This window comes from Bombus impatiens, unplaced genomic scaffold, assembly GCF_000188095.3.
Source record: "Bombus impatiens unplaced genomic scaffold, BIMP_2.2 scf_0548, whole genome shotgun sequence".
Classification (NCBI taxonomy): Eukaryota; Metazoa; Arthropoda; class Insecta; order Hymenoptera; family Apidae; genus Bombus; species Bombus impatiens.
This window is the reverse complement of record NT_176967.1, coordinates 354,879-369,486: the sequence shown is the minus strand read 5'-3', so window position 1 is coordinate 369,486 and position 14,608 is coordinate 354,879. Positions and strand designations below refer to the sequence as shown.

The window sequence follows — 14,608 nt, the reverse complement described above, 5'->3', positions numbered from 1 at the left end:
TTAGCCGGTCGTTTCGAAATCTCGACGTCATAAATCTGATTAGGTGACGCGTTTAGGGAGTGCCCTGCGTGTAATCGTCTGTGGAACGTCCAATTTCGTTGGCGTTTCCGCTGGTTTGCGAGGGAAATCGTTCTGTTCGCCGGCGGTGGGCGAAAATCGACGAAAATTCGCGCATGAAAACGGTTGAATTTCCTGTTTGTGGAACGCGTCGTTTCTCGTACTCGTTTCCGCCCGACGGTTTCAAATCGTGTCGTTGCTTCGCGTCGAATATGGCTAGGACGTAGCACGAGCTGGGAAACTCGATGGAATTTCCAGCAGATCTGTCTTGCGGTGTCGTTAAAAATTCCAAAGAAGAAGAGCACGGGGATATGCGCAAATCCCTGTGACCTCGGTTCCATGGCTGGAAACCACAGACTTCTCGAGTGATTCTTTTTACGAGCCACCAAGTTACTGTTAGTAGACCCCGGATACCTCATCAGTTCCTTTTATGGATCCCGCTTTGTTCGTAATTCCGTCGAAACCTCGAAAACGTAACCGCAAAACTCCGTGTCCGTTCGTTTAGTATCGATCGCCTGATCCTTACTTTTTTCGCTTAATTTATTCTTTTAAGACGAAAGCACGCACGGAGAACGTGTGGAAGAAATAAAGTACCACGAGTCGTAGAAAAATGCTCCGCGAATGCTCCGTGTGAAATCCCATTCGATAATATTCGTAGCTATAATATTAGCAATTCTTAGGGAAGGAAAACGTGCAAAAGTTCTAATTTGGAATCGAAGTAAGTGCCGCGTGAATTCGTATTCTCGAAATGACGCGATCTAACCTCACGGAACGCTGAAAATTTCACGGTTTCCAGTTACGCGTACACCTCGTTCTTAACAGAAATTACGTTCACGTTGGTCGACCACGGGCAGATCGGTAAACCGGCAAAATTATATCGTTTCGATTTACTCGGAAGTCAGCTGGTATTTACGCGGAACGTTAGTTTCTTGTGCGTTAGCTTGTTGTGCTATCCGCTACTTTAATACGGTAAGCAGTTTTCTATGTTATTGCGTTATCAAAGCGGTAATCGGCGCGAATAAAAGAATGCTTTGCGGCATGCTCACGGCTGGTATTTCAGATTTAAGAAGGTTTGAGCGGCGCCGCGCGTCGGCGGAGCTTACACGAACTTTTCAGACATTGTTATTGAGACGGCTAGTTGGAATCCTGCCCTCTCGTCGGACGCGGTGGTCGGGACCGTTAGGCAACTTTGTGCTGCATAGCTACGGCCAGCTGCGCAGCAGCACCAGGATATTACCAGCTAGCACTTTCGGAATTGCAAGCCACCGACCAGGAAACGGGAAGCCCGCCGCTCGAGAGATTCTTACTCGACGCCCCTACCCTTTATTTTTCTCCTCTTCAACTTTTATGGCTTTCCCCCGTGTCGGTTGCTCAACGAATACAAATCAGCGCCTTCTGTTCTTCGCGAATTATCGCCCTCTTGCCAATTTACGTTCTACATGTAGATTTTCTCTCTTTTACATCACTCGTTGGCTAGAAAGTATTTTAATATAAAATACACAGGTGCAATCCATACGAGCCTTTCCAAGATACGATGCATACGATTAATTCCCATAAATAATGATACTAATGCGCTTATTGAATGTTCCAGACGACGATAGAAACACGTATCGAACCCGAAAATCGAATACGACGATATGTATTTTAGATGTAGAATTGGTTGATGATATGTTCGGTTATTAAACTATTATTCTATAAAACAAAAAAAGAGTAACGTGAGTTAACATGGTTTCTACCTGTGGTGTTCACGTGTAAAAATGATCAAACAACTTCTGCACGAACTTACCTCTATTCTGAAAGTCCAACCCTCGAGACTGAGCAGCTTAAGGGTGGTGTTCCTGGCGAGCGCGTGACACAGTAATCTGGAAGGATGATCGTCGAGGGCTAGCCGTGGACTGGCCAGATCTAAGAGCTGAAGACAAGGCGCTTCTGTTAATGCAAGAACCAATGGCATCACGTCCGCTGGTCTGGATGCACCAGCAGCCCTTAAAGCATCCAAATTGCGCGCCCTTCTGATGGTCTCCCCCAAGCAGCCCGCGTCTAATCCGCCGAGCAAACACTTAGACACGTTCAAGGACCTCAGCTTGCAATTCGGTTCTCTGGGGAATTCGATAAATCATCGCCGATTAGTTGAATACTCGCGTAATTCTCGACTGGTCGACGTTGCTGTCGCTATTCAGTTTGCAATTCTATTTCAATAAATTAGTAGAGGGAAATTGATATTTGGAAAATGAAGTTTTAACGAGCAAAATGTTAATGACAAGCGAAGGAATAGAGAAGAAGGCCGTAAGGAGAGTTGACAAAATGAATAAGAGGTTAAAAAGAGGCGGAGAAAATTGGTTACATAAAAAGGAAAGTGGATTCTCAGTGTCCTTATGACGCAATTGGATTGGATTCAAGTTCTAACGAGGATTCACTCGGGGGTTAATAGTATCGGTAATTGGAAGGATCGTGAACTCTCTACGATAGGAGAAATGGCGAATTAGCATAGGAAAAGTGGTCCAATAATACGAGAGAGGGCTAACAGGGGTTTCCATTACGGCTGTGAGTTTGCCCATAACGGAACAAGAAATTAAACTCGAACGTCGATACAAATCTCTAGTTCGCAATCTCGCTTAAATCAGTGACCCACATACCGCGAATAACAGCGTACGATCTACATTAACAAATAGTGCAGCGTAATTTGCACGGAATTATAACAGACTCTGTGCCATGTTGACCGTTTCGATATAGAGCCACAAACCGGAGAAAGAACTGTGAAACCGAAGAAGGAGGATTTAATCAAAGCAACTGACAAGCTCGGTAATTACGCAAGATCGATGATTACACCGGTCTAACGGTTGGTGGGGGTGGCACCCCTTTATTAATTGAACACAGATAGACTTTTAATTAAATCTCGCTCGCGCTGGCTGGACGGATGAAGTAAAAAAAGAAAAGATCGGCGAGGAAATTAAGATTGTTACAAAAATGGAGGTCTGAAGTAAACGCAATTACGGCCATAGGAAGCGAGATAACGCGGACCCGTCTGTGTTTAACGAGATCGATTCCGAGCAGCGTTGATTATTCGCCGGTACGCTTGTAAATTGAACAGTTCCCCGACAAATCAGATCATCCATTAACACGTGCTCGCAATCCTCCACGCAGATGTGTCTGACTAACCGATACGTCTCGTCACGTCGGATTTAATGCAATCGAGCCCACTAAAAGTTTCAGGCTCCGGCAATAATTCAATGAATCAGACTTATCGGCCCACAACAGTTCCACAAGGGTTGTACAAGAATTCCATTGTTTCTAGAGCGGTTCTCTCCGTTCACGTTCACGGTAACGTTCGTCCAGAAGAAACCTTACCACGCGTAGCAAGGGACTGCGTATACCTGCGTTTAATAGGAACAATTGAAGGAGCTGGATCGTTTGGATCGGTCGGGATCGCGTCTGGATTTAATAGTATCCACTCCTCGGAGGATATTTACTCGGGCTATTAGCGTGGTGGCATGGCTTGGTAGCGGCGTGCACAGCTAATGGCGCGCCTTTAATGGTATCCGGCACAAGTAAATTGCAGCGAGTGGGTTGGACGTATCTATCGCAGGAAAAATATAGCTTGCGAGCTGGTACGTGCCGGTCGTGCTTTGAATCGCCATCGAGAATAAACATTTTATTCAGACCGCTCACAGCGGATAAGCTACTCGGCCAATAAAAGTGATACTTTAAATCAAAGCGCGTATCGACCACCGTTTTTCTCTCGATTTCAACCGCTCGGTATCGTTCTCTGCTAGGAAACCTCGCACTCTGCCGTGAGAATAAACGGCCGCCAGGTAAGCAATGGATCACGGGCTACTCGACGTATTTCGGATATCGCGCTTCCTCGTGCGATTGATTTTTCTTTTGAGCGTTCCGTGTAACGCTTAAAACACCTTTGTAACCGCGAACGTAAAAATACTTGGATAAATGAATGGACAATGGAACACCGTGGTTTCTAAACAGTTGAAAGAACTGTTTCGGATTTTCCTTTTGAACGTTCCATGTTCGAGACACACCTTTGTAATGAAAACAAGAACGAAGGTAAAAATATTCGGATAAATCGATGGAAAGCGGTATGCGATTTTTAAACGGTTGCACGACCCGGAGAAATCCTTTACAAGTTAAAATGGAACACTCAGCGAATTACATTTACTCGAGTTTTCCAGTGATACGTTTTAACTGAATGAAATCGCGAGTCCCGTGGAAATTCGAAGCAACGTGAAATAGTCACAGAAGAATTTCTCTAAACGAATAAAGAAACAGCAGAGAGTGAATGAGCAAAGAAAGCAGGAATCGATAGGTACACTTAGCTATTGTAAGTCGTAAACAAGTTAATTGCAGCAAGCTAGAACTTGCAGTCTTCCTGTAGTTCCCTTTCAACTGCACTCAAAGAAGATTGTCCGAAGTTACGGCACGGGCCGCGTATACTTGAGCAATCCGGATGCTTAACAACATTAACTGCACCGCGTTTCGTGCCATACTTTTCCACTTTTGCCTTTTCTTCCTTCTACCAGAGTTCCTATCAAACTCAGTTACCGTGGAAAATTTCGATCGAGCGAAATATTTGATATAGAGCATAAATTTATAAAAGTTTTTAAACGATGTTTTTAATTTATCAACGGATTGTACGTGCTACCGCCGACTACATTCAACTGCTATGTGTTTTAAAATAGCTCTTTTTATTTATGTATGGTCGGATCGGACACTTTTAATTGCAACGCCAGCCGAGGCGAAACACTGTTTCGCTTTGCCATCTGGATTCTTCGAGTAGCCTTTTGACTTGCTGGCGTTCCCGTGCGTTACAACGAATTGGAAACACGGCTTGCGCACGCGAGTGAATTGCTTGGAACGCGTATGAATGGCTGGACGATGTTTTTAATTAAAAATACGGAGCGGCCCGTCAGATGCGAGTAAATTGGACTTAGCCGAGAAAAATATTTGCGAGATTATTTCTCCGTGTCGGTCTGACTCTTTGCCATTGAAAACGTGTTTCCGTTAGACTCTGCGACTCAGCGAGTTACGCGGCTGGAAATGATTAAAGCGTGTCTTGCTCAGAAAATAGACCTAATATCACCGATAGAAATTGGCGCGAAATTTCAACGAAAATTCGAGGATGGACAAATTCCTCATTCGAACGAGTTTTAAGAGACTCGATAAAAATGTCAAACGTTGAAAGAGCGCAGAAGAGAGGCTAGATTCCATGGCTGTTATGTGTTGTGTAAAAGCCGATGAAACCAAAGGAAGGGACAAAGCAAAGGAACAGGGTGTAAGTTATTTTTCGCGTTTCAGGGTTGACGCCTGGAGGTTCGTTCGTAAACGGAGAAACAATGAGCCTGAGGGCCGCGACGCAGCCGGTCGACTTCCGTTTCGCAGCGTGTTCCAACGCGCCACGTATCGCGCCGAAGCTCGCGCTCGTAAACGGATTCATAAAGAGCGCGAGAATGTGCTTTCTTCCTGGCCACCTTTTCATCAACGGCCCACGGAACAAATGGTTCAGGCCACGGCCAATAGAGGAAAAGCACGAATGCCTGTCGCCGTTCCTTTTACGACGATTCTCGCACGACGTTTCTAGTTTCTACCTTGTTTCTCGTTTCGCATTTTCGTTTTACGGCCGCCTTGAAGTCTCAACAACGACACGCGTCAAATCAAAATGGATTCCAGCTGTTCTGTGTAATTGAACGTTCGAACCGTGTAATCCGTGTCTGTCCTCTCTCTTTTCCTCTGGCATTCGTGTTTTTTATATTTTTAGATATTATATCTGACAAAACCGCTGAAAAAAAGAGAAGGAGATCACGAAATGAAATTCATAGGTGAATCCAAGCACGAGATTAAAAAGTATATGGCTGTGTAACACAGCGGTTTCCCGCTGGCGTGCTCGATATTTGAAAAATTTTCGGTATCCGGTTTATATAACGTTGCGCAAGGAAAACTGGCAGCCGCGAGATTATTCGTCGCGGTTATACCGAGAATTCGCATGAAATTTCCCCTCGCAGCTGGGTCGTCCGAATTATGATGTGAAACTTGGATGAAAGAATTCCATTGCAGGCTGTGTAATGGAAATACAGAGGCTGAAAGGGGGATTTGTCGAGGTCACATGTGTCTGAACAATGAACGGTCTCCAGGTGACGCGCAGGTGAGACCTGAAATTAACACCCAGCACGACAAATGCTGCGGGCAGGTGACAGAATTTCATTCGAAAACTCTTTGGTGTCGATAAAACCCCATAGAATCTCCAGCGAGCGTAACACGCTAGGCAACCTGTATGCTGATGGATTGTTTGCTCTGGCAAATATTGTTTTTAGTTTCGAGATATGTTGGCGAAAATGTAAAGCGACATTTATTCGAGAAATTTCAAGCGATATTTTCCGAAAACCAGAGAGACGAAAGGTGGGCGGAACTTTCGCAATTTCAACGACCTTGCAAGAACGATGTTGACGCAATCTAACCCCGTCGCTCTTAAATTTCTCGCCTAACAATCGTCCATCCTGAAGGGGAGAGCACGCCCTTTGCGGAAACTTCCCAGCGGCAGTTCGTATAATTTCCTGAATGGCCACTCTCCTTCGTCTCTTTAATTTCCATAACTCATTTACCGGCTGCTGGAAAACCAAATCTCGAAAACTTTCCTCGAGGAACTCAGCGCAGCGGTTCGTACCACGGCCTACGAAGTTACGAGACGTCTGGGGCCAACCCTAGCACTACCGGCGGTTTTTCGGTAAGTCGTAAATGAAAATTCTGGAGTTGGCAGTTTATTTCAATTTTCCTCTCGCCAGTATCAAACGTGAAGCAACCTTCTCTCGCAATTAAGTAACTTTACCTCTTGCATACAGATTTATTCGACGAATCTCTAAATTTAATTAATCACTGCTCCGACATTTTCACCCTTTTTGAAACTTTAGATTAAACAGTTATTCCAGAAACGTCTATCTTTTCTACAATTTTTTAATTTGCTATAATTAAAAGAACATTTTCTTTTGATCACGAGTACTTCCAAGTTTGTTCCTTTAATTAATTGGAGATTAGCCCCTGAAACGTCCACCTATTAAATCACACGAAGATAGTCCTCACCTGATAGCGTTGAAGATCTCGTGGAAGCCAGTTCCTTGATGACTGCTGACGTCGCAAGTGGGTAACGGATGTAGCAGCGGTAAACGATGACAGAGCACGCTGTCGCTGTTTCTTTTGCTACTCCCGTTGCTGTCCCTGTCCCTGTCGTTCTGCGGCAACGGTCCGTTTCCGGTAGCGGGCGCAGGACCAAGGCCAAGCCCAAGAGGAAGTCTCGGCAGTGTAGCGGGTCTTGTCAAACTGCCATAGGCTGCCAACGCGCCTCGGGGTAGCGACGAGTAGCAACGGTTTAGGGGTAGCGTGCCAAGGGTGCTGGACGCGCATCCGCTGCTTCCAGAACCGGAACCTGAACCTATACAATCACACGGATCTTCTTAACATGGATAGATCACTGAGATAAGATCGAACGACGATGCAAACTTGGTCGATCGCATCTTGAAAGAAAATATGTCAGGTTTAAGATCGAGTTAGTTGTAAGGTTGTGTTCTAGGATGTTGATTCTATATTTCGGAAGGAAACGATTGCAGGACTAGCGTGAATATTTGTTATACGTAAATAACAAATTATCTGCAAGAGTTTGCAAGTTTGCTCGATAAGTACGATCTTCCATGGAAGTTAATTTTAGGCTTGGAAAGGAAATAATTGTTGCGTTATAAACAATAATTTAACATCATATTCAAGTACTTTCGACGCTAGGGCAATAACGATGCTCGTCACGTGAAAACCACGGCCGGAAATCGCGACATGCTATGATTTGTTGACAAAGTGGCCGATGTTAAAGCAATTTGCAGATGAACAACGAGAAACACTTTATCCTGTAAGGAAGCTCGTAAGATTGCACAGGATTGGGTAAACCCTTCCGACGTCTGCATTAGACGACAGCCCGGGTAGCGGTGTCTTTAAGAGCGTTCAGCCGAGTTTACTGGCAGTAAAGCTTGTGCCGCGTAGAATTAATATAAACGAAGTGTATAAGCGAGAAGGGAAACGTGGTCGGCTAGCACGTTGCCAGGCGGTTCGTAAAGTAAGCGACAGGCTCGGATCCGGACAGGAAGTGGTTACGAAGGGAACTCTATTAAGGGCCCTCCTCCTTCTCCGCATCGTGCCCCAACGCTCTGTAAGATAATGGCTTCAATGACGAACAATACGTCGCACGGTTGAACGCACTGCTAGATGAAACCGCGATGCAAGCGTGGCGTGAAGGCGAAAATTTACGGCAAGCTTCCAAAACATGCGTTCCAGGATTTGTATCCTTTAAGAAGATTCGCCTTTTGCTCGTTCAATTTTATATTACTGTATCTTTCTCGATGTTCGTTCGCGAACGCGTCATTACTGTAAATTGGGTGGAGCGTGCGGTCGGCAATAAAAATATTCCAGTTTACAGGCGGACTGACTCTTGTTTTACGACAGCCTCGTCTCGTCCCCAGTTTACCTGCTTCTCGTCTCGTCGATCGTATTATCATGAATGCTAGAGAAACTTTATCGCGAAGAAGCTACGCAACAGCTCGTGCTCAGAATGAAAAGCATAAAACATTTACGAGCTGGCTATAGGAGAACAATGTGTATTCCGGAAGAATTTATAAAGTCGACTGTTCGCGACGAGCGGGTCGTGCGTGATAAAATTTTACGCGAGCTCGCATTCCCCGTGTTGCATTTTTGAACATCTCAAAGCGATGATAAATACCGCAGTAATCGTAGGCTTTTTTATTTTCGTCCTTTCCTCACGTGCGAACTACATGTAACCATAGCAAAAATTTGAATTAACATTAGAACGAAATATATCACAGGTGAAAGGTAAGGAATATTCTCCATGCACTCGACTCTACTACGATCCCTGGAAACGTTCAAACCTGCCAGGGGAACAGAGATGGGAGGAATTCCAAGGGATAAAACCACGTCTGAGTCACAGATGCGATAATCTCATTATATCCGCGGGCATTTTCGAGAGCTGCTGGCCCGTGATAGCTTTAATTCGTCCCGGATTTGCAAGGAGTTACCAAACTCCTTTTCGGATGTGGTTTCACAGAGGCGTACGTGGCAGTCACGAATCACTGGAAATTCGACGAGAGATCAGCCACCGATGAACTCTGCTTGGAATATTAATTCCTGTTCGGAACATCCACGTAGCGTGTTACCATGGCGTGACCTCTCGCTCTAAAACTTTTTCAGCGGTCCCTGTCGGTCGAAATTTGGTTCATCCTGGCGTGAGTTGCGAAGGAAGGTTGTAGCGATATTTCCGTTGGCTTGAAGAGGTTCCTTTGGACGCGCGACGTGCGTCAGAGGAAAATGGAAAATGCCGCTTCGAGCCAGGAAATGAGACTCGCCGCTCGCCAACTTCTAGCTAGGAATTCCTGACTCTGTCTGCCCTCGTTACCCGGTCGTGTTCCGCGCAGGAACAATTAGCAACGACAGGGCTGGCGAGTAGCTCAAGGTAATAACTAACCGCGGAACGCCGATGGGATTCATTATTCTTTACGAGCTAGCGAGAATGAGAGAGAGAGAGAGAGAGCGTTGTTTTAAAGCGTGATCATTCATACGGCTCTTCGAGGCAGCTGGTATCGCGGCAGCTTTTAGAGCAGCAAAGTGTGCGTGGTATAGATAGTCTCAAAACGTTAGTTTCTTCGTAATGGAAAACTGGTTGGAAGTTGAAAGTGTCAATAGTAGACACGGTTTAGCCAGTCGTACAATATTCTACGTAATTTTCGTTCCTCTTGAACCCACGTTCGACCCAGTGAGAATCGAAGCGTCGGTTCTTGCAGAAGAAAGGGGAAAAGCGAGGCGACAGAAGATTTTTCGAATGGGTACGCGTTTAGGTGAAAGACATCTTTTTGCCTCTTGACGAATCGTTTTAACGCGACGACAATCGCGTCGGTCGTATCGGACCTGGTGTTTTTATCGCGAGACTCGACGACGAATTTACTTTGGCTCGCCCGCCATGGTAACCCGCGCAAAAACCATTTCCCGTTCTAAAGCGTCGTAATGGCCGTTTCCATCGACCATGGCACATTGGATAGAAACGTTCTCCCTCGTTCCAAACCGATTTAATTCCGCTTCGAATCTCCGAGGCGCGATCGAACACTCATTTCTCCGAGTTCGTTTAACCCTCTTCTCACCCCGCAGAATTTGTTATTATTTCACGGAACGTGCGAGAGGAACCACGCTTTCTACTATTTCATTCTATATTCCTTTCCCTTTTTTAAATTTCGCTCTACATTCTACAGGCTGTTTCAACATACTTATTCTTCCGCCTTAGCTGATCTTCTAAAAACTTCATCAAAAATACGAGACTCTTGGAAAAGCCCAGCTTCTATAGGATCCTCGTTATCGATGCACGAAGAAAAATAGACGATCCAGGATCCTGGAATGGGAACATTTGAATAATCGAACGCGAGGCAAAGAAACGACCGACCGCTCGGTTAAGTTTCACGTCGACCGCGTTTCCGCCGACTTTATTCAAAGCGCGCCGTGACTCCTCGGCTCCGCCGTCTCCGGTTACGCTCGAGACGCGTGCACAAGCAGCTGACACGTAAAACGCGGTCGCGTGTCCGCCGTGGATTAATTACGTGCAGTAACCCGTTGGAAACGCGGTTGAAACTACGCGAGAATCAGCCTCTTCGAGAAGCTGAGAAATTCTCGGATACCGAAACTTTACGTTACAAGTGTTAACGTTCAAAATCGTGAAAATTCAGTCTGAGGCGTGTAGATTGTCGCGAGAAAAACTCGTGCACGTGTCGCGGCGCATATATTGTAACGCTATAGTTACACATTAGAATTAAATACAAATCGGTACGGAGATAAAAAGGAGATTTTAATAGAAATACGAAAGAAAGCGTATCGGTGCAACGTTTTGTTTTCATATCGGTCGATGAACGGAAAACGTTAATAACACGAAGTTTCGCCAAGATCAAGAAGTCGAGTATCGCGAGCAAACATCGAACGCGGGGATGGAAGTGCGCGTGATGCAAACGCCTCGGTGTTGTTCTTCGATGATGTCGAGGAGCCCGTTAATAGTTCCGACCGGTTCAAGTTCTTCGAGTTACCAACTGTTTATAGTAGGTGGTAGCCTGGCTGGATCGATCGGGAATTTATTACAGGCAGGGGCTTACGTTTTCGCGGTAAGGGCGCTTTATTAACCTTCGATGTAGCGCGTAGCAATCGAGCATTGTAAATTTATCCAGAGTAAACTGGTTTTCGATCTTTGCTTGTAAATTTCCTACGATCGCGATTGACACGAAGTTAAACGATCGTACGATGCAGCTTCAACTTTGAAGGCGATGGTTTGCCTGTCGTAGAGGGTTAGATTAAGCATCGCGATAAGAGATTCGATTTCAAGTGGAGTAGCGTGCTTTTTGCACGCTGTTGGCCCTATTTCACTAAATAACCACTTAAGACAGATAATGGAGGCACACGCGCGTATTAAGGGCTTCCATTCGCTCGACGAAACTGGAGCTTGACCCATATTATCGAAGAACATTACGGGTTCTCGTTGCATCTAAATTCATTCGCGCTCGTGCCGCGCTGAACAAGCGCAATGGCAAAGAGAATAATAAACGGCTGGGAACATCTTTTCCCTTCACCCATCCGAGCGAATTTTATTCTTTTCCTCTTGGATTTCATTAAAGTCGAGAATAGCTCGCCAACGTCACGGACAAACCAGGATAATTACGTAATTCGTTAAAAAGGGCAAAGAAAAGGAGGAAAAATAAGACGCAGAGACGAAGCGCACCGATTCTACGGACCGTGAACGTCCGAAACATTCCGCGTTCGGCATCGATCGTACGCGTACGTGCATCTCTTGTTTCCTCGCGGCTTGGCGAGTTCTCAAACCTGGAAATAATCATTATCGGTGCGCGCTACTTACGTTGACCCAAATGTCAATCGACGACAACGAACAGATTCATTCAATTTCCCCGGCCGATGAGCGTGCTCTGCGATGCAATTTCGTAGCGCGACAGCTCGTACTCCGAACGTGCAATTTACGTTTCATATTCTCCGGCAGCGAACCGGTTATACCGTCAGACGTAAACCGTTTTCCAGACTGCGCGTTTCCCGTCTACCTTTTAAACTTAGTCGAACGAGACTTCCCTAATTACGTTCAGACGAAAAAGTCTGCTCGCTACGGTTAGTATCGGCGAAACGGAAGATCGGGCCGAACTCGAGAATCGTGGATCGATGCTGTAGCCAAACGTGTAAAGGAAACGAACAGTCTGTGATGGCTACAGGGACCATGGTAGTTGCAACGATACTGGAATGCTTTGATGCTTTGTCTCGGTGCACGAAGTACGCTGACCTACAAATCAAATTTCGATTACTCTTTGAACAAGTTTCGGGAATCAATCGCATTTCGATTCGTTCATCGATCTAAAAAGTGGCTTTTATACAAATAAATTTATTCCTCCTCGTAATCATGGTAATCCTCTTAGACCCTAGATACTTTGAATTTGTCGAAATATTTATTTCCATATAAATACAATTAACGATTCGTTCAAATAAAATCGTGTATTTATATAGATAAAAATAATAATGAAATATCGTCTTCTGTTTATATCTCTTCCATCGATACATGCGGCAATGCTTTACATTTTTCATTTGTTTCTCCCAGATGAAAAATTTACCAAACGTGTTCTTCGTATTTTTCTTTTTTTTTCTTTATCGCACTCGTACCTCTTCGTGCACTTTACGATAATTTTGTCCACGCTAATGGCTCTTTATTGCCGTATATGAAATAAAGAAATGACTAATAATAATATTTCTATCGAAGAAATATTTCTATATATACGTGGAAAGCTGAAGCGAGCTCGTTCATCCGTTCCCGTGGTTATATCGTTTTTCTCGTTGCTTGCTATCGGCAGCTGAATCCAGTCGGGCAACCAGAAGCGGATTGATTAGAATCCCGTAACGGGAGCAAATAGGCGTGTTCAGCTGCGGGGCAGGCTTTATTGAGATTCGAGTGCCTGAAGAGAGATTGGAGGCCGCGTCGTGTAGACGTTCGCGCCGACGATACGCTCGTAGCTAGAGGAAAGGAAAACTGCGAGATTGTTGATACCGCGGATACCTAAGTGCAATTTTGAACGGAGGATACAGACAGAAATCTCGACAGGAACGAGGTTAAACGGGTCTAGAATCATAGTGAAAACGATCCAAGAGGTAGATAGCTGATAAACCTGGTTGATATCGCGATGTTGAAATTGCAAACTGGAATTGTTCACTGTGATTCGCTGGTGGAAAATAATGTTCGAACGTATTGTGATCTCACGCTGAGTTACACAACAGAGATTCGATTTTCATAATTATCTTTGGACTCCGGGAATAGAGTTACAGCGTATCATTTACCGAAGGTTTCTGATAGATACACATATATATGATTATCGAAGATCGATCGGCCTTTGTAAAAGGATCCGAATGGGCAGATAGTCGTTGTATGAAAATCGAAATTGCATTACCTTGTAACTTGTAGCGTATCATTTATCTCTGTACAACGTGTTCAGTTTTCCATGGGTTATTCTTTGCGTGTTTCCCTATCGTGTAACGAAAATTCGTCGAACATTCGTCGAAAATAATATTGCGCGAGATACCCTTTTGGGAATCCACTTGGCGCAAGTAAAATAAGGAACCGTCGAGAAACAACGTCGCTTAGCGAACCGTTTTCAGTTGTTTCTCGTGTCCCGCGTATTTTCCCTTTCGCCGGTTTTCTGTATCGTTCTCGAATGATCCGAAAGGAAACTTGAAAGGAAAGAGAAAGGAAAAGGGTAGGATCGATGAGTTCTCTGGAGAAACCGTCGAGCCGAAAGATTTGATTTGTCTACGACTCGGTTCATAGACACGGCGTCGTCGCCTCGAGAAAGATTGCTTACGGGTCGACCTCGAAGCGGAAACGGAATCTTGAGGGACTGCTTTCAACCAGTCAGAAGTAAACTCGATCTTCCTGTTATTCGTTTAAAGAAAATAGGGAATGATCGAAGTTCCGAGTGTCCTCGAATTGTCGATAAAAAATTCCTCCGACAGTTCGAGCTATACCGGGAAAATATTCTTTACAATACAAACTCGACGAGAGGGAAACGAGCTTGGCAATTTGCAATGCACCGATGCAAGATCTACGGCCAGAAGAAACACAGCTACTTTAAACTCCCTTGAGCAGATCGATCGGCAATTTCGAGAAATCTCGTTTCTGCCTACGGCAAACGAGGACAGGGTGCTTCTGGGATGCTGGTTCTCGCCGAGAAATCGCCGCAGGTGTTTGTAATTGCCGGAGCTGCGAAGGAGCAACAACATGGTAACTGGAAGCCGCGTATACATGCCAGCGTGTTTGCCGACACCGGTCGCGACGATAACATCAACCGCGAGACGACCGTTTGTCGGAGGCAACCAGACGAGATAGGCGCTGGGGATAGTTCGAGAGACGAGAAATGGGCCCGTGAAAGCAGAGAACACGATTGTTCCAGGGTAAATGTTTGTTTTATACGCTTATTGCGGT

General features: G+C 45.1%; 1 protein-coding gene across 1 annotated transcript in view; it reads right to left on the bottom strand.

The window, feature by feature from the left end:
- Positions 1-14,608, bottom strand: part of LOC100742674 — a 167,652-nt gene that overhangs the window by 10,670 nt on the left and 142,374 nt on the right. Inside the window, exons 10-11 of the mRNA XM_033322033.1 lie at positions 7,141-7,489; positions 1,844-2,156 (exon numbers count right to left, since the gene is read on the bottom strand). Coding sequence (XP_033177924.1) covers positions 1,844-2,156; positions 7,141-7,489 — 662 coding nt within the window. The remainder of the gene's footprint in view (positions 1-1,843; positions 2,157-7,140; positions 7,490-14,608) is intronic.